Genomic DNA, 20,563 nt, shown 5'->3' with positions numbered 1-20,563 from the left:
CAATGCTCCATATAAAGTCCACTCCCATTGATTACGTTAAGATCGTGACATTTAGACGCGAGAGAGAGAGGAAAGGAAAAAGGCAGGGAGGTTAACCAGAGAAGAAGATCCCGCTTGCTACCCTACGCTGGGGAGAGAGGGGAGGGGGAGGTAAAGTGGTAACAAAGTAGAGCTAAGGAAAGAAAGGAGCATAGACACGCAATCACAATCGGTCACTGTCACCGAATACTGTCATGGCACAGCACAGTGACACTGGCAGCACTATCAGCGTCTGTTCAGGCTCCAGAACAGGAACGCTGAAGCCCCTTAAAGACTGAACTTTGCTTCGCTGAAGGAATTGTGAAGATTCGGGAAACATGTTCACCCGCCTTCACTGCTATGCACAAAACATCTATAGATTTTCTTCACTGGAACGTAACTTTCGCGTGTAAATGCCATAAGTGTCAAGAAAACTGACAGAAAAAAGTAGTTTTAGGTCACTGCATTTATGAAACATACACATAATTGTACAAATGCATAAAATCTATTTTTGTAAGAAGGAAATTGGGATTTTCTGTGCGCGAAATAGTTGCCCGAGTTTCTATTAGGTGCGAACAAACGGAAAGATCCACAAATGTGAGGCAGTCTAGCGCTGCGAGTACAGCAGTGAACGCGTTAACTCGGAGCAATGACGCAGGTTTGCGCAGAGGACGGTAGGGACCGAGTTCTGTATGAGTGGTAATCCATTTCGTTCACTTCCGAGGGCCAGAGGTGAGCACCGGCATATTGCTTATTAGAGTCCCACACACGAGCTTTTTTTATATCAGAGCTACGGATGCATCGTCCCTTTCACGCGATGACGAGGATGGGGTTGTCGCGCCCTATCGTTTGCCTAGAAGTAGCATTGAAGGCGGCTCCAGAATAGTGGCACCAGTGGCAGGTCCTTGCTTGTACTGTACAGTGATCTGAACTGGTACACTAAACGGCCTCTCGCCACGACCTCGACAGGAAGCGGCGGCGACGACGACGTCGCAGCCGAAGAAAGTGGTTACCGAGGCACCTCGAAAAAAAAAAGCATTTCTTGCAGAACTTGCAGCACCACCGTTACGTCACACCATGCAGCACAGTCTCCTTCGGTCCACCAATCCCGGCGCGCAGCGTATACACTAAAAAAAAAAATCGTACGAGCCACCAAAGATAGGCACAGCGCAGGAATTTCACTACGCACATCAACAAAAAGGCCACCGCCCACTAGAAACGGCGCACCGATCCGATGTACAGGATCACGTCCGGATCACAGCTGCGGATGAGGAACATGAAGGGCCGGTTCACGTTGTAGTTGAAGCTGACGCCCGCGTAGCACATCATGATGAGCGGCGTGAGGAAAAGGCCCTCGACGCCGTCTTCGTCCACTTCGACCACCGCCTTGTGCTCGACACCGGTCACCCTGACACCGGGGGTCTTGCTGACCCCTCCGAGGTCGGCCCGGTCCGTGAAGAGATCCTGGATCCCCAGCGTCTCCAGGGTTCCTTGAAAGCTGGAGGTGTGCTCGAGCTTAAACTTGGGCAAGTAGATCTCGACGTCGTGGTCCTCGCCGAGTGACCTGAGCAGGTCCTCCAGCAGGGCCGGCGTCAGCTTCTTCTCGAGGCGGTCGAGGCCGTCGATCTTTTGCGGCCGCAGTATGACCATGGATAGCTTCTTGCCCACGAACGGCATCTCGAGCGCGTCCACCTCGAGTTTGTCGCAGCAGCTGGTCTTGTAGTTCTTTCGCTGGTACATCATCTCGACCATGGATGTCTTGTCCTTGGTCTCGTGGAACGGGCGGAGCGCCGTGTACTGCGGGTTGAAGTGCGAGTCCCAGAAGCCCGTGAAGTACATGGCGTTGACGAGCAGTAGCGAAGTGCGCGCGTCCACTTGGCCGGACTGGATGATGTCGGTCACTTTGCACTTGGTCTTCTCCTCGACCCAGGCGTTGATGACCGCGCGGGCACCGTTGGGGTCGCTCCGGAAGTCGACCTGTTTGACGGCGCCGTCGTACGCGGACTCCACGAGGTCGCAGAAGTCGTTCGGCACGTCCAAGCTGCGGTCGGCGAAGATGGCGTTGGCGAGGTGGATGCGAAAGTCCGGCCCGCAGTCAGCCAGGCGCTGTGTCATGTCCGTGAACTCTTGGCGTATCTGCGCAGGCGAAAGAAACGAAAATGCAGGTGAGAGATTCAGGTTAGCTCACGGACCGGGTGGAAGTTGACAGAAAGGATAACGCGAGCCGTTGACTGGTCACTGAGGCTCGCGTGACCAGTCACGCGAGCCTCAGTAGTGTACCAGAATGCATGGCCGCACTCTGGTACACACTACTGGTCACGCACCTCTTCGATGAGCTCTTCGGGCAGCCGGAGGGCCTTGGCAATCTGCGCCGCAGTGGCTTTCCCGCTGCCGGCGTGCGTGGCCGTCAGAGCCAGCGCGATGGCGAACGGGGCGCTGAGCACGTTGTCCCTGAAAAGGGCGTCCTGCTCGGCCAGCTGCTGTTTGTGCAGCTCCACGGAGAAGTTGAGAAGCACCTCACGCAGCCGGTTGGGCGGCGCGGGAGCCCTCCAGAAGAGGTACCGCAGGAATCTGCGAACGGAGTTGAAAGGTCGCGCGTGATTGGACGCTGCACCGATGATAATGTGCGTTGATGATTGGCGCAAGGACCAAATATGGACACAGAAAGCCCTGCAAGAGTACACGAGTTGTTGACAGAGAAATGGATCGCTAATGCTAGACGTAGCATGACCGTTTCAGAGGACTGAAGAACGTTCGCTGCAAAGTGCGTAAAATGTATACGCACTACAAGTGTGACAGGGACCTTAGTGAAATTTGAGACGAAAGTGAAAGATACGCGAGAAGGGGTTGACATTACGTAGACGTAAAAAGCGCGAGTGGTGGTATTTTATTGAGTAGCACTACTGCTTTATCACGGCCATTGAACGCAAGGGCATGTAGGACAGTGCACCGAGGTTGCGCTGGCACGTGGTATAAAAAATACAGTCGTCAGGAGAGATTGGCGTTGGAAGTGTGATGGATACTGCCACAGGCACGTCAATTCGTATCCGGGATGACTATTCCACGTTACTATTTCACACTAACGTTACTATTTCACACTAACAACTATTTCACACTAACACAACTATTTCACAGTTAACTTTGAAAAATCACTGAAAGCGACGTGCCTTATTATGTTTGGAGGTGTCTCAAGGTTAAATTAGAATGAGCGGTGACCATTCCGTGAAGAGATGCCCAGTCGCCGTTATGGAAACTTCTGGGGATCGGATACTTTCTCGCATGAAAGCACACGTGTGGGTCCGTGGATATCTCGCATAGCTGCTTGAGTCACCTACAAGCTCGTGCCTGCACTTGTTTCCTTGATAGGGACGCTGCCTTTCCTGAACATGTCAAAGGTATCGCGGACATTCTCGTCGCATATTTTCGCTTTCGCACAAGATGACTGCAACCAACGTCGTCTTTTCCTGGTCGCACGTGACCATCCGACCCGATGACGAACGCTGTTTCCCTCTTGAGTTGCACGAAAACAGCGTAGCACTAATTTAGACAGGAAGGATGTGGTAGGCGCGAACAGCACGAGCTCGGCACGCAAGTGTGGACATGGAATTGCATGATCAGCAATTGGTTCCCGAGCAAGAATATGCATATACTCTGATTGGGTAATGGTACTCTAAAGTAATAGACGAGCAAGATAAGCAAGTTACTGCGGTACTTCTCGTTAACTGCCATACGACTAGAGAAGACACACATCAGCCATAAGATATTACGCTTTTATTTATTTATTTACAGGATACTGCCGGCCTTAGTCTTAGGCCTTGGGCAGGAGTCGACAGTGCGATATACAGATGAACAAAACAAAAATTAACAGCAAAAATCATTACAAGAATTCAATACATTGCAATAGACACATTCCCTGATCCGCACAAGCCGTGGAGTAAGAAAACGCGTAGCAGTTTAAAGGCAAAGAAATTACGTGTCTTACTTAAAGGTAATTTTAAGTTTACTATACTCAACTTCTCACAAGAAATGGTTTTCTTAGGCGCGTTTCCCTTTGAGCAATGCGCCAGGACACAGCGAGAAAGCTTACAACAGTGTTACTTTGACAACTACTCTGTCCAGCAGAGCTTAATTAAAAAGAAAAACGAATCTGGAGATTGATTCCAAAGCTCCTCCACCAAAACTCCAGAATAATTGTAACCATCTCAGATTCCCTGTAGGACGAGACAAATACACAAAAAAGTGTTTTTGTCTATGTAATAAATTTGCAAGATACATCGAGAATGAGCATAATCGTCAACCTTTAAAAAAACATAGTATAGGGGTGCAGAACCAGGTCGAAAATTGGAAGTGAGCTTCACCCGAACCCACCTAAGGCTTCGTTTAGAACTTATACACACAGCTCTAGGCATATGTGAACCATACGTGTATACATTGCGCTTGCTTTACATTACATGTCTGATATCATCGCAGCCGAAGGTGTTGCACTTTTAGTATGCGAGCGAGCAGTCAGACTAACCGATAGGTGAATGTTAGAAGAGGCTACAATGAAAGAGAGTTAATCTTAGTAAAGATGTTTGAGAAACCAATTTAGGCGAAATGAACGCAGATCTGTTATGTAGAATAAAAATACAGCAATTAACAGGGCAATTGTTTTGTCTCAGTTAAATAATCAAACAGTGCGGAACAAACGCCTCTGACTACAGCATAGTTTGGGGCCCCAAATGATGACAATACTGGTATACTTAACCCTAATCCAATTTTGCAGAGTGGAGCTTCGAGTAATATCTTTCTCTGGTGTGAATATCATTTGCATGATAAAAAGTGGTGGTCTATTGGTTCAATTTTCCTTACAATTGGGGCAGAGAGGGGACATTATCAAAACAGCTCTATGTAAACAAAAATTCAATTGCGGAACGCGACAGAGTAATCTACTGTATATAATGTCGAATTGCCGAGAAGGACACCACTGTTTATTCCAGCAAAAAACGAGATGCTGAATGTCTAGAGATGGTATCAGCGACAGTTTACTTAAATAATTTTGCAAATAAATCCTCAGTACCTTGTTGCGGTGACGTAAGATGTATATTCGGTAAAAAAAGAAGAAGGATTTTACGTGCCAAAACCATGATCTAATTATGAGGCACGCCTTAGTGGGGGAACTCCGGAATAATTTGGACCACCTGGGGTTCTTTACGGTGCACCTAAGTCTAAGTACACAGGTGTTTTCGTATTTCGCCCCCATCGAAATGCGGCCGCCGTGGCCGGGATTCGACCCAGCGACTTCGTGCATAGCAGCCCAACACTATAGCCACTAAGCAACTACGGCGGGTGTGCCCGGTAAAACAGGAATCAAAGGCCAACTTAAAGATGTTCTGGCTAATAAACCTGCCATTAAGTTTAAGTACAAACCGCGGTGTTCCGGAACCCACAGCAAATTATTTCTTTTTTGTAATGTTGTAGGGATTAAATCTTGGAACACACTTAAGATAGCCGTATTCGTTGCCTTGGTAAGCGATGAACATACTTATAGAATCTATAACTACGACAGCTGACGAATGATTAGCGGGAAGTCTGCGCACCCTTAGAACGCTGGCCAATAACACTATGAAAATAGGCGTAGGAGAGGAGATACCCACGCCAGCCTTCTCTTCAAAGCGTGAAGCATCAGTAGCTATTAAATTGCTTGTTTCCAGGAGAGAAAGGTAATATTGTAATTGGTCATTTAAATATTGTTATGACATTAGTTCAGCATTTGAGGGGAACATATCGTCCAATTCTATCTGGAGGGAGGCTTATCTTGTATAGACTTGGTGGCTGAATACGTTTAATTTGCACATTCAGTGGTGTTAGCTGTGTCTATACGAATACGATCTGAGGGGTGTGTAGTCGCCACCAATGATTAGCATATCGCACTTTCAAACGAAAGTGAGTCGCATTCCAAACTTCTTTTTCGTCCCGTGTTCCTGCTCTAAACCAACAAACGACGCTTGCTGCATTGCATTCCGCGTTGGCCGAATGCAGATGGACTGAAATTCTGTACTCAATACGGAAACTCAGCTAGACAAAAATGTATTGTGTGTTGCCTATAGGCAACACTTATTGCCCATGAAGGGTTAACTTGCGTGCAATGATATCGGTTCACAAACGCGTAATTGCTTGCGTTTCGCCCCGACCGAAATGTGGCTTTTGTATATGTGATTGCAAACATCCGCGTTAGAAGTACGAGCGCTGCACCAAGTGGGAGTTCCTCGCCACGTTATGAAAAAAAAAAAAAAAAAAACCAAGGACGCCCAGAGATTGAGCGCGGCTAATAGGTTTGTTTGTTCGGGACATCGCAAGCCTTCCGTCCTGTCTCGATCTTTGATCTGTCTTCGCTTGCCCGGATGCATGCATTCGCAGAAGCAGCCTTAACCAATATATTGCAAGTCACCCGAGATCGCTTGGCATCGTGATACGTTCTATAGTTGGCGAGACGCGGCGCGGCCGTGACCTATAGAATCTCGAGCCAACGTAACTCGCATTTAATGTTTTCCTCACAAGCGCTAGATGAGAGAGTTTTAAAAAGAAAGAACAAGCGAAATGGTTGGCACTAGGCCCTTCCTTCACACTTCCTTCAGGCGCTATATCGCACGCAGTCGTGGCTAACTGGACCGAGACCATGCTTTCAGATAACCTGCACTCGCGCGACCGACATGTCCAGCTGCTGAGCCGACCGCGTTTCGCTTGTCCGTTTACGCCGGCCAACGACTGCGCTAAATGCAGTCGCAACAACCCGCATCGCACGGATCTCACGGCCACGCGAAACGACGGCACATTGCGCGTCGCCGCCGTATATCAACTCTGCGCCAAGCACGACAATCGGTCGGAGCAAGAACGCTCGGTGAGAGAGGGCACGGGTAACGGAGTTATACACTATTATCCCTTCCCGCAGACCTCAAAGCCGTGCAAGGCCGTCCAAGGAAGCGATACAGATTACCTAAGTTGCGACAACCCGATAACAATCTCGTTGCGAGGGGTTGTATATCTCCTATCTCGTAGAGGGCGGCGGCCGCCATTCTATTTCGTCGAATGGACTGAAGGTTAGCACCTTGCTCGAGGTTTCGTCGTAAGAAGGAAACCTTTTTTTAGGTCTTTTATTTTTTTAAACACTCACCATCTCAGTCTCCAAGTGCTCCTACGTGCAAGGTCTTTTGGCGCTCTTTTAATCGCCCCCTTCCGTGTCGTGACATTGCTCGGGAAAACACGCGCACAGCTCTACGTGGCCAGAGCAGATTAACGCAGCCAGAGTCGCCAGACTTGGCCAACCGCCAACTTTCGTGTTCCCTGACGACTACCGTCTTTGGCGACGGCGAATTAACTCCCGCTCAACCAATGAGGTGCGGTATGTATGTATCCTTCTGAGAAGCACGCCCATACGCATGCGGGCCTACGCAAATTTAGTTGGCTGCGCAGCGCGCGTTGTTAGTACCGCGTGTTTTGGGTTAACGTTCCCATCAGGGAGTATTTAGAAAACGCCCATCGAAAGCTATAGCGGACGCAACGGGACTTGTGCCCTCTGTGCGTAAAGAGTACAACGGACGACACGACAACTCTTTTGTAGTGTTTTATTTTGCGCAGTTTTTTGTTTTTCATTATGCATTATGCATGGACTTGTGAAACCCGCACTCCGACCAGTTGCAAGTATCCAAATCTGATAGGAAAATTGCGTTGACCCAAACGCGTAATTACAGGCATTCCTGCAGACTAAGATATTCTTGCGTCGAGGAAGAACAGAAAAAAAGATTGCCGTCATTGCCATTTCACGCTCAAACGGTAATGCGAAGGCGGCAATACGAGGGTTGTTATTACCTTACAAGGCAACAACAACATCAACGTATGCTAACCGTGTCAGGCACTGAATAGTTCATAAGACGAAGAAGGGAGTTTGGAGGGGGGGCGGGATGAGGGAGGGTACACTTGGTACGCGCGAAAGAACGATTATTCTTACGTAAGTGACAACTACGTGTGCCGCCTGTCAAGGTGAGAACGGACTCAGAGGACCAATATTCCTGCTTACGAAAACCGACACATACGGTTTAGTGCGCAACACGTTGGGCGCGGAATTTCCATACCAGTCGACGCAGTGTTATTCACCGACAGGATCTCGTTCCTGAAGGTCAAAAGCTGACGCGTTGGTGCGTGCTGGGCAGAACACTCTCCCATCTCCGATTAACGCAGAGTCATGAAATGCAGCGTTCGGAGAGCGAATGAGTTTTCGCTCTTCACAGTCAGAAGTTGTCCGCGAGAAGGCAGGATTCTGCCACTTTCCTCGATGGCAAACTTATCCCCTCCGAATGCAATTTGGCTCCGCATAATTTCGCGAGACATTTCTTTAAAAAAAAAAAAGGTTTTGCAGCTTCCCTAAAGCGCCGATTCGTCGTTCCTTTTCTATGGCAGAGGACGTCATGCGCTTTCACAGCAAATCACCAGACTCTCAAGGGTTATTTAAGCCATAACGACCCTTTTGACTAAATAGCACCAACATTACTGCTTGTATTTTTATTTATAGTTTGCTCGAGCCTTTAGTAAAGCCGAAGGAAACGGCGAGAAGCTGTTGGCCGGCTGCAGACGGAGGTATAGCTCAGAGACTTGTCGGCAACTGCTCTTCCCAGGTGCCCGAGGACGTTTCAGTGAAGCCGTATTGTTCATCCATTTATTCTCTTCTCACGAACTTCTCCTAATCGTGTCGTTTCTACTACTAGAACGGAATTTATTGACAGGAAAGACAGAGGTTGACCTGAGCTAGTGCGCTCTAGTCTGCTACTCTGCACTGGAGAAGAGGGAAGGGGAGTGAAAGTACTGGGATGGATGATGATGATTAGAGAGGCGGTGAGTGCTTATGCATGTCGTTTCTACTGAAGTTCATTAAAAGAGTCGTCATTCCAAATGAATCGTCAGCTGTCTGCTTCTTGCAGCCACCGTGATTCCCGCGGAAATTTCTAGAGGTCTTGCAGCAGGACGGTAGTCTTTAGTGTCGCTTCTACCGAAGTTAATTAAAAACTACCGTCCTGTTGCAAGACCTCTTGGAATTTCTGCGGGAAACACGGAGGCTGCAAGAAGCAGACAGCTGACGACTCGGCTCGCTAGGACTTGTGCCGTGCTGGTACTGTTCATTGAGCGACCCGGTATGGCAATACAGACGACAGGGCAAGACGATCTCCACAGAGGACAGTGCGAAAAGGCCACTGTGTTCTGTTCTCACGTGAGCACCTGCTTGATGAAGTAATGACACGCATGTTTTCGGAAACAGAACCGGAACTATACAGTTCGCAGAAAAGCTTTTACAGTAATTTAATTAGGGTCCTATGAGGATTGCGAGTACTTTCTAGGGTTTTGAGGTCTAGGACCTTTAACGAAAAAAAAAAATAAGCACGCAAATTTACGTGAGTTTTTTTTTTCAGCCACTAAAAAATGTCATGATAACGTCGCGACAAAAGCAGCGCTCGGTGCGTGCATTATCACTGGCACACGCAGTCCTCTGGCTAAACTACCTACATATAGCGATATGGCAGCTGCAAGTATGTGTCACGCAGAAAAGGTTAAAGAAGGACAACTCATGAAGACAGCAAGAGTGCCATGACTTTCACTATATTTCGCCGGATGCACAGTGCATGTTCAATTCTGTCTGCCTTATATTTGATCGGGATGCATTACCAGACCAACTGGTACGTTTGTGCGTTCAAAATATCAAGGACACGTTTATGTAGGTGCACTTACTCGCTTTTGTTTTAATGCGTTAGCATAAGGAGTGTCAAAGTTAAAAAGAAATACGTATTTGTCTGAAGTGTGGGAAGCCGGTCACGTGGTAGTGGTGACGAGGCGATGGGAGAGCTTAGAAGAGCGTATATAGGCATATAGTGCCACTGACGGTGGTGTGACAGGTGCTCACCCGTTTCTGTCGGATTTTTATACCACCGAATCACCACTGACATTTCTGTCTTTTAAATAAGTCTGAGGCTATGGCCGTGTCAAAGAGCCTTTTTGTTCTTTTCTTTACGATCACATTTAAAGATTATTCTTTAGGCATATTAAGCAATGAAATAGTGAGCAGTCAGAAGCATGCCGTTTCCAACATCACCAGTTCGGTCCCCTGTTTAGAGGAATGTTTAGCTCGGGGCAACTCAGATTTCTTCATTCAAATACACGTGAAATGCAGATACAATCTTATTAACCAACCTCTGAGACGACTGGAATAAGATAGGAGCGCGCCTGATGTATAGGCGTCCCAACTGCGTCGACCGTATACCACCGTTTGGCTGACCGGAGAGTACACAGTTTTCACTGCGGTGTTGCACGGCATCGATGAACGGCAGCGCAAGTTCGTGAGCGTTTCTCGCGCGTATTGAAGCGCAAAGGAATTGGGCCCACGAACTCGTGCCTAGCAGGAAAAACGCATGGCCGCTGAGCAACCAAGAAAGAATAGAGAGCTTTAGTTTAGGGGACGCAAGCGGCTTGCGTACGCAAGAACTAGGGGCCACGGTACTGCGCATGCGCAGACTCAGACGTAGCGTCCTGCCCATGCGCAGTACCGTGGCCCCTAGTTCTTGCGTACGCAAGCCGTTTGCGTCCCCTAAACTAAAACTCTAATAGAGAGCTTTTGTTTAGGGGACGCCAGCGGCTTGCGTACGCAAGAACTAGGGGCGACGGCACTGCGCATGCGCAGACCGCGACGTAGCGTTCTGCGCATGCGCAGTACCGTGGCCCCTAGTTCTTGCGTACGCAAGCCGCTTGCGTCCCCTAAACTAAAGCTCTCTAATGGCACGAGCACACGCTGGGGGTTCGTGCTTTTCTTTCTCGTCCCCGTGGGTTCGCCGCCATTCTTCCTCGAGTATGGAATACCAACACGCCCAGCATTCAGTACTCCTGAGCAACCGAGTGGTGCATGCAACAGTGATGCAACGAAGTGTAGTGCAGACACTTTTTTTTTTAATGCTGAAGCGCAAGTAAAATTTCTATGCGCGTGTCGTAAGAGTAATCGTCTCCCGGGCAAGTGTGCATTGCGGAAAGGGCTGTACATACGGAGAGGTCGACAGCTGCTTAACGACAGGATGATTAGGTGAAAACGCTGCTCGTTAAACAAACGAGCAATTCGTAATGATCAAAAAAAAGCGAAAGGAGAAAGGCGCGCTGAGCGCCGCGCGCGACCTTATACAAGACCAACTAACGCTATGAATTGGGCAACGACGCTGTCGCAATAGTCATTCAGTTATCTTTTCTTCCCCCCGCTCTTTTTTTATTCACTGTTTAAAGAGCGTTGAGCTCGCTGTAGGACAGAACAGAAAATTGGTGTCGGGCAGAGATAAATTACGTATACATAAAAGAATATGAAGTTTCATGGCCTGCCTGTCGCACGTAAGAATGGCAGGCTTCCGAATTGGAATGAATTGGGCATCTGTCAAAGATTAAAGGTTTAAGGAAGAAAAAAAAAGGAGATCTACCATAAGCGTGATAACGTCAAGGCTGCAGGTCTTACCGTTTGAAATATACTAAAAATAATAGACTAACCTATAATACAAGATAGTTCGCACTAGAATAGGTCAGACGGTTATCAACATGAAGAAAAAAGGAAGATGAAGTGCATCGTCAACAAAAAACGGCCATGACTGAAATGTGGAAACGTTAGTGCATGAAAATGTTGGGACACGCCATCGTAGATCTTAGTAACACAAATGCATATTTGTAATATGCACTCAATTCTAAGTACACGAACTTTTTTTTTTTTTTGCATCCTGCACTCAGAGGGTTGAAGCCGTACTACGTACGGAATCGGTAAACAATCTTGTATGCTAGAGGGATAACAAAAAATTTGCAGCCTGACTGGTTATATGTGCTCACGGCGAGACGGTGCCACCGGGGGCCGCGAACGCTCCATTTTATTTTCCAAACTCTTCTCCCTTCTTCATTGGCTCGGACTTCAGCTGGATGGATGTTATGAGCTGGATGGAAGGAATGGATCGATGTTATGAGCGTCCCCATAGTAGCGGGGCGGTGGGTTGCGCCACCAAGCTCTTGCTATTATACTGCCTAATGCCCTACCTAGGGTAAAATAGAAAAAGAAAGAGAGCAAGATGAAAAAAGAAAAACAAAACACGATGAACTCGCACAGCCACCGCTCAGACACGACACAGGCGGCGCCAAGCGGCCGGTATCTACCCTCCGGCACGCCGCCTGCACGTGACACGAGGAAAGAATGGAAAATGAAATGAAAACGCTAGGATAATGAGGGTTCAGTACGGCCTCCCTCTTTTGCAGATCGTATCCAAGGATCTGGAAACTTAAATTAGGCCGCAGCTGGGGTGCACCGCTAAGATTTCAGCTGCGAAACTTTCATCGGCGTTTCTGATACTTCGCGAAGTAGGCGCGCACGAAATAAAAGCGCTGCTGCGAATATCCATTGAGAACTCGTTGAACGCGGCCGCCGCTCACATCGACGTTCTTTCGCAAGTATAACTCTGTGGCCTCGTGTGGAAGCAGTCGTCGCACGGCAGTATCGGCAACGTCGTGTTTCTTTTCTTTTTTTAACCTAGGTAGTACATTAGGTAGTATATATAATAGCAAAAGCTTGGTGGCGCAACCCACCGCCCCGTTCCAAACGGGACGCTCATACGGTTCATCCATCCATCCGTCGCAGTCACTGGCACAAGATTCGCGAAAAGCGGGTCGCCACTAATAAAAGAAATACGGGAAATTTTCCATCACACGCTATTTTTTGTTGTTGTTCGACTCCCGCTTGTGTAGGCGAAATTAAAAAATATATATATATAAAATAGAGATTGAGAAGGAAAACCCAAACTCGCCAGCCAAGATGGCGCCGCGTGCTATACTTAGGCCCTAAAGGTGTCATTAAGACGCACGCGACGTGACGGCGCAGAAAACAAGGCGAGCCCGCCGCCGAGATTATTATGGCGCCGCCGGTGGTGGTACTCTGGTTTCTCCTTGACTAGGATACGCGCGTCACAAGGCGATGTGCGTTTACGAAGGCCCGCATGCACGCGCCAAAACAGGTTTGCGGTCATTGTTGGTGGATTGCGCTTGTATCGCGACGTCAAGACGCGCACGGGGCAGACTCTGAACAGCGTTACGGCAAACAGCGTTAGCTTTGTTCGCCCTCGGGTGTCTGGCTGTACGTATAAAGAAAAAAAAAAGCAGTAGCAAGTGGCTCGTTTACTGTACTCCTTAAAGCGTATAGACGTATTTTGATGGAGGAAACAAGAAACTTGTGGTTTGAATGTTACGTTCCGAATAAAACCACATGCCCAAGGAGGACATTATTCCTTTCTTTTCCTCGGCAGACTACGCCCACTTTCCTAAAGAATTGCAAAGTTCACGAGTTTTTTTTTTTTTGTGAAAGACCGGAACAAACAATGCCCCAGAGCGTCAACAAAATAGTTTGCGGTAGATAAGGGAAATATCATTCGCGAACTTTTTAGATTGTGGCGATAAACAGGGTAGGAAGGACTACTATAAAGCTAGCGGAGTGTCGCGCAGGTCGGAACCTTAGTTTTGCTCCAAAATCTATCCCTCTCCTGTTTTTTTTTTTTTTTTTGCTGATCAACCAGTTTTTTCTCAACGCCCATCATGCATGGCTGTTATAATAGCGAGAATTACCGAGGTGTTTTAAAGCAGAGTGTAACAAAACCCTCACAGGGTTGCAACAAAACGCAGCAGGTTGGATCCAACGTTGTTTTTGAGCACCGCATTCAAAAAGAGAACCGTGTTAACAAAAATTTTTTAATTTTGTTTGCCGACGACATGGACGCGGCATGCGGCACGCGTTTTCCCGAGCCACGTATATATAGTCAAAGATTTGTAACTTGATTTGACTAAAACCGCAATATCTTTGTATCTATAGTACATTATTACTGCTTACTTCGCAACATTTAAGCGCCATCTCACTTTGCCAGTACGCCCCGAAGGCTAACAGAATCATCGCTTCACTCCCACCTTCCTGGTGCACTGCAAATGGGCTCATGTACGGCACACCTGCATCTTTCGGAAGACCGTTTCATCCTTCCTCAATTGTCTAACCGCGGAACGAGCCGTCTCTTTTTGGCCTTGGTCCTTGAAGCGAGGCAAGTGAAACACCGGATACTAACAACGCGGGTGGTTATTAAGGAGCGAAATTATCGACGACGTGCAACGCCGCACGTAACCTTTGCAGGCGATCCCGATCGCAGCCCCGCCGAACAGCGCGAGCACACAAACTCAAAAGAAAAGAAAGAAAACGAGAAAGAAGGAAAAGAAGCGTGTCTGTAACGGCGGTGCCGTTAGATGCGTGTCAAGACCGCTTCCTCGATCAGGGCGCATTGAATCGCACCATGAGTTCGAGTATCTTACGCAACTGCGACGGCCGCGATCGTACGAGAATGTCATTACGGCGAGACGAGGTGCCTTAAGTGCCTGTATTCGATTACTTCCAGGATGCGTTGAACGCCGTGAATGTAGGAGGCATAAAACCCCCAAGGGCCCTCCTGGGGCACAGTCGAAGCTGTCTGTTCGCATACATATATGATGCAGGCGACGTGTGGGACGATTTTGTAAATAGCTGAAGTTATGCACGGAATGATGGTGGTGGTGGTGTCGATTATGTCAAAGGTTGTTTCGAATACCCACTGCGGGGCATCGGCCGAGAATCGGCTGGCCATGGCAAACACCGCGTGCAAACACCAGGCAAGCAACTAACTTTAACTTAAACCTTCCTTTTGCAGCAATGTCTACGGTGAACGATTATTAGAGTTCTTTGGCGCTACAACTTGGAACACTGTGCCTGTGGAATTAAAAGTAACCAGAAATTTTGATCTTGTGTGTAAACACTTCTTGTCTAGCCAAACGTAAGAGCTCTTCGTTAAAAAAAAAGTACATGTTCATGTAAATGATGTTCTTACGTACTAAATCTTTATTTTTCATTTTAGTAAAGTGCATTTTCAATCAACCAATCAATCAATCAAAAAGTGAGCTTTATTTAAACAGTTCTAGAAATGCGTACAAAAATAGTTGGACCAATAGCCTATGTGGCTAGTAGCTGGTACAATGCACAAAAATACATATACAGGTCAACCAAGTACATATCAATGAGGACTCATTGATATGTACTTGGTTGACCTGTATATGTATTTTTGTGTACTGGACCAGCTACTAGCTGGTCATGGATAGCTACGCATTGATATGTACACCCTTGCAATTTTTTAACAATAGCAGGCGAGCGTCGACCGGAAGGCCTGTCAGCGGCCTTGTAGTGGCGACTGACGGCGGGATTGGCAACTTTATGTGTGGTCGTGCAAGGCGAGTTCCAGTTCGAAGGTGTACTGTTACTCTATTCGCTTCAGGAGTGCCCCTCACCGCTGCAAGGCCAGTGACACGTCGTGCGGTCGACGCTCGCGCGCTATTAAAAATTGTAAGGGTTTACTTGGTTGACCTGTATATGTATTTTTGTGCATTGGACCAGCTACTAGCTGGTCATGGATAGCTACGCATTGATATGTACACCCTTGCAATTCTTTAACAATAGCACGCGAGCGTCGACCGTAAGGCCTGTCAGCGGCCTTGTAGTGGCGACTGACGGCGGGATTGGCAACTTTATGTGTGGTCGTGCAAGGCGAGTTCCAGTTCGAAGGTGTACTGTTACTCTATTCGCTTCAGGAGTGCCCCTCACCGCTGCAAGGCCAGTGACACGTCGTGCGGTCGACGCTCGCGCGCTATTAAAAATTGTAAGGGTTTACTTGGTTGACCTGTATATGTATTTTTGTGCATTGGACCAGCTACTAGCTGGTCATGGATAGCTACGCATTGATATGTACACCCTTGCAATTCTTTAACAATAGCACGCGAGCGTCGACCGTAAGGCCTGTCAGCGGCCTTGTAGTGGCGACTGACGGCGGGATTGGCAACTTTATGTGTGGTCGTGCAAGGCGAGTTCCAGTTCGAAGGTGTACTGTTACTCTATTCGCTTCAGGAGTGCCCCTCACCGCTGCAAGGCCAGTGACACGTCGTGCGGTCGACGCTCGCGCGCTATTAAAAATTGTAAGGGTTTACTTGGTTGACCTGTATATGTATTTTTGTGCATTGGACCAGCTGCTAGCCACATAGGCTAATGGTCCAACTATTTTTGTACGCGTTTCTAGAGGTGTTTAAATAAAGCTCACTTTTTGATTGATTGAAAATGCACTTTATTAAAATGAAAAATAAAGAAAGATTTAGTCACCCTGTAATGGCGACAGCTACTGATTTTTCACGTAATAGTAATAAATGTATTGTAAGAAGAAATGTCACCGGTCCGGAAAATCTGGATGGGAGTTGGGAAATAGTGAATAAAGTCCATACAAAACGCGCTAATTCAACCGACTTTCAAAGCCTCCACAAACGAAACCGAGAAAAATTAACAAGCGTGATTGAGAAATCATACGCGGGCGGTATTTCTCGCTCGCTTTAATTACAAGGAACGAAGTGAAACATCGAAGAAACAGACAGGAAGAATTAAAAGAATAACCTTGGCGAGTTAACTGAAGGTAACGCACCGAAACTTTCTACCGAAAAGGGAACGGTTTCGTTTTAGCGACGGTCGTGAGGAGGGTCTAGATAACAGGTCATCAGCATAAGAGGATAGCGGGGTCATTACGTCACAACGGCAATTTTCCGGCGCTTTGCGCAGTTGAGGAAACGCGCGCATAAAAAAAAAAAAGAAAAGAAAAGCGGAGACGTTCGCTGCAGGCGAAACGCGACACGCTTCGACAAGCGCACTTTGACAAAGCAGGCGCGTGGACAGGGAAGGCCGGTTTTTGCGATGACGTGTGTTCTACGTGCGTGAAACGATGCGCTACGCGTGAAACAAAAGTAACTGTAGCCCGAGAAGCTGCTACTTAACGGTTCCATCGGGATGCATTTGAGGTCGTATAGCCGGTGATCAGCGGTTGCGTCCAATCCCACTGCGACAAAAACTGTCGCGGCATTCGCGCTACAGGGCGTACTATCGAAGTATTCAAGCGACTCGGGAAATACACTGGAATATCTCGTGTAACTCTTATTAGCTTTGGGAAAATACGAACGTCGACCAGAGATGAAAGGGTTTCCATCAAACGGATTGCGCTTCCACCGAGTAGCTTGGTTAAAACTGTCAGCTTGCGCTTGTTCGAATAGCGTGAAACAATTCGAAAGGTCGTCACGCTATGCTAAACGGTATCTGGATGAATCTCATGTTCTTTAAAGAACCTTAGCCTTTCATAGAACTATACTTCCCTACTGATTGCTGATTTCCCGAGAAACCAAACTGGTCGCACTAAAGTAGTCATTCTATCGTTGTCGTCGGAACTGCTAGAATCTTCTGCTGGTAAGTATGACTGGCTAATGGACAGGTAGACGCCGCAGCAATCTGCCTGGAACGGGCAAGACTTGTTGCTACAGCGACTTTGAATGGCATGCGGTGAAGAGAAGACAGGGCTCCGGCCTGAAGTGTTAAAAACGACGATTTGTGTTAAGGCAAGCGTTCGTGAGGCAGTGGAAGACGGCAGGCTAGTACAAAGCTAAAATTCGGTTCAATGTTCAAGCGGAACCCAGAGGCGGGGGGAGGGAATAAAGGGCTTTTAATGGCAGCTTGCCGCTTCAGCGCGGACTTCTAGGGATAGGTAGGAAGTTCTTTCATAGCTTCGTCATGCCCTGTTTGTTTCGCACTGAGCACACACGCATACAAGAAGAACGATGAAAACAAAACGAACCCATAAGGAAGCAGGCTGACGTTGCGTACGTTTTCTCAAAGCTGGAGCAAAGAGGCTGCCTTTGAAAAATTGTGGCTGGCTTTCAGATAAGTTTAGCTGATTTGAACCAGTTTTCGGAGACGGTAAGCGATAGCTCTGCTTTTTCGGCTTGCTTGCTAATTTTACATGTTAGGAAAAGGCAGTGCACTGAAGTATCGAACCATGCTTTGTCTTAACTTTCCGCTTTTTCAAAAGTCTTTCGCGCTGCTCCCAACGTGAAGCCATGTTTTGTGCGCGTGTTTTTAAGCACTTCACGCAGGCCTTGTATAGAGAAGCCGTGAAGTGAATTGGATTGTTCACCCTTCTAATCACATATGTAAAGGCACTGTGAAGAAGGAAAATTAAACTACATAAAAGAGCAGGCGCACGCGAAATTAACTCAAGGTAACCGAGCCGCGAGGACCACAACAGAAATGACCAAAGGCGCTTACCTGGATATTATGTCCATTGTGTCGTCTGCTGCTTGGCGCTTTCTTTTTCTTGCTTGTCGTCTGCCTTCGGCGGTTTCTGGCTGACACTGCTAAGCCTCGCCCGTTCTCGGCGTTTCGCTGTAGAAGAGTGCGGTCGCGGACACTCGGACAAGGTGGGACGGACGGTTGGCACGGGACGGGCGCTCGCCGGTTGTGCGACCTGCTCGGCCGACTGCGAGCCGTGCTTTTCCTCGATTCTTCACGGACTGTGCCCGCTTTCCGGCCGACGGGGCCGGGCGATGGGAAGGGCGAGACCTGCGCGAAGGGCCGGCCGGTTTCGAAGACGAGGCAGACAGGCAGGTGAGTGAGGTTTCGGCCGGAGAGAAGGAATGCACCTCCTTCTGCTGGACTTGAGTGTATACTCTGCCCCTTCACCGCCGCCGGCCTGCAAAGGGGGAGCGAAGCAGAAACGTAAGAAGCGCCATCTTGTCGAAGAGGGAAGGGTGCATGTGAGAGCGACTTGCGTCTTCAGCGCAAGTGGTGACCCCCTTCCGCAGGCAGACGCACTCAAGTCGAGTGCGCGTATGCGGGAAAGGGGCGGCGGTGGGTGCAATGTTTGTATTCCGCTGTCTTGGTTAGAGCAGCGCATCCGTCGGAAGGCTTTGGCTTGATCGTCTTTGACGGATGACACGTCATGAAAGGATGGAATTTTGTGTGCACAGACCTTTGGAAACAGTCTGCAGGTTGGCTGGCGCCGTTGTACTTGTCAATTCAAGCTACTTTCCTGGTGACTCTTTACTCGACTGTTAAGATCTGTCGTTCGCGTAGAGAATAATTGCGCCTTGAAATATTTGTATGCCCTAAGCTAACATTTTGTAGATGGACAGTGCTCACGGAATGAAACGCGTCAATTTAGGGCTAAGTAATGCGCATACTTTCGTTTCAACCGGCTGGAGTTCGTGTCACATCGACGTAATTCTGGCGCGTACACTTACATCGGGGTCCTCGTCACCTTTGGTGATCAAATTATTAGCGACATGACATGGTGCTCCCGCGTACTTCGCACATATGTAGGGTTTTACTAAATGCTCCGCGTCCCATTTCATTCCGTGAGCCATTTGCCTATCATGATGGGTCCCCTCTTTTTGCTTACCATTTCGGCTGGGCGTCTTCAGTCTTGTTGAGTCAGAGTCTGCTGAACATGGAAATATCCCGTCGTCCCTTCTTAGCTCGAACGCAAAGAGAACCACCGCTACAACTTCTCCCAAATTCTGCCTTTATTTCTTTGTAACTGCGGCGGCGCGTTCTGGGAGCTCTTGCGAAACTGCACGAAGACAGAGCCCATCAAGGTAACAAGTGCGCATGCGTATTTCTTCTAGGCAAAATGTTGTTATTGTCGTTGCTTCGGCAGTTCACATCAGCCAGATGCGAACACTGTAGTGGCCTATGCTACAAGTGTGGACGAGATGTCTTGCAAATGAGGCCTGCGTACTTTGTGCGAACGATGCGCCTGGGGAAACGAAAGACTCGATTTGTGCCGAGCCAGCGAGCTGAGCGCATGATGCAATAATGCGTCATCGAGCACGCTGGCCAGCCCACAGAAACGAACAATACTAGCGTTAACGAGGTAGCCCTTACTGTGAGAGCTCAGCTCGGCGCCACGCAAGGAAAGGCCACGTCTGTCGATTTTCTGTCAAAATTGGCCGATTGGCTGCGTCCCAGCTGATGAGGAGGCTCACTTTATCGACAGCTCAGTCAGGCTCGATATATTACAGCGCACATTTCCGATAGAAATGCCGCTTATTTGCACATGCGCGCAAGCTGAACTGCCGACAGTCATAACAGAAGTGATGTTAAAATGCTTACTGCATTTTTTAGGACACATTCTGGTATTTTACGTGCCAGAAGCACGATTTGAATGTGAAGCACGCCGTAGTGGGGTCTCCAGATTGATTCTGACCACCAGGGGACCTTTAACGTGCCCCCAGTGCACGGAACACGGGCGTTTCTGCATTTCACGCCCATCGAAATGCTGGCGGGATTTGATCCCACGACCTCGTGCTTAGCAGGGCAACACCATAGCCGCTAAGCCAGCACGGAGGGTAAAGCATTTTTTTTTTTTTTGTTGCAGGCTAGTCCAGCGGTCCGTGCTAAACTTCGTGTTATCAAAGTTTACATGCTATATCCTCGTAGGCTTAGAAAACTCCGCGGCTTTTGAATGCAGAAATATGCAATCGACTGCGTTTGTTGCGTGACATTTTTCTTCTGTGCCTATATATAGCGATGAACGCACGATTCTGGTCCCGATGCCCAACAAGAGGAGGCAATTTATTAGTGCACTCCTAGAGC

The 20,563-nt window shown here is 48.2% G+C and overlaps 1 protein-coding gene across 1 annotated transcript; it reads right to left on the bottom strand.

Annotated features, from left to right (window-relative positions):
• Positions 1-469: 469 nt before the first annotated feature.
• LOC126534286 (ipis-1-like) lies at positions 470-18,646 on the bottom strand. Its single transcript, XM_050181558.3, has 3 exons — positions 18,236-18,646; positions 2,343-2,589; positions 470-2,154 (listed from the first exon to the last, which is right to left on the bottom strand). The coding sequence occupies exons 1-3, from the start codon at positions 18,250-18,252 to the stop codon at positions 1,231-1,233; spliced, it is 1,188 nt and encodes a 395-aa protein (XP_050037515.1). The 5' UTR covers positions 18,253-18,646; the 3' UTR covers positions 470-1,230.
• Between the last annotated feature and the right edge of the window lie 1,917 nt (positions 18,647-20,563).

The sequence above is a fragment of the Dermacentor andersoni genome, chromosome 7 (genome assembly GCF_023375885.2).
Source record: "Dermacentor andersoni chromosome 7, qqDerAnde1_hic_scaffold, whole genome shotgun sequence".
Lineage (NCBI taxonomy): Eukaryota > Metazoa > Arthropoda > Arachnida > Ixodida > Ixodidae > Dermacentor > Dermacentor andersoni.
This window is presented reverse-complemented; position numbering and strand designations above follow the sequence as displayed.

Excerpts from the sequence above, each read along its gene's own strand:
- LOC126534286 (XM_050181558.3), bottom strand. Across the intron at positions 2,155-2,342 it reads CCGAAGAGCTCATCGAAGAG|ATACGCCAAGAGTTCACGGA; the intron begins GTGCGTGACCAG and ends TCGCCTGCGCAG.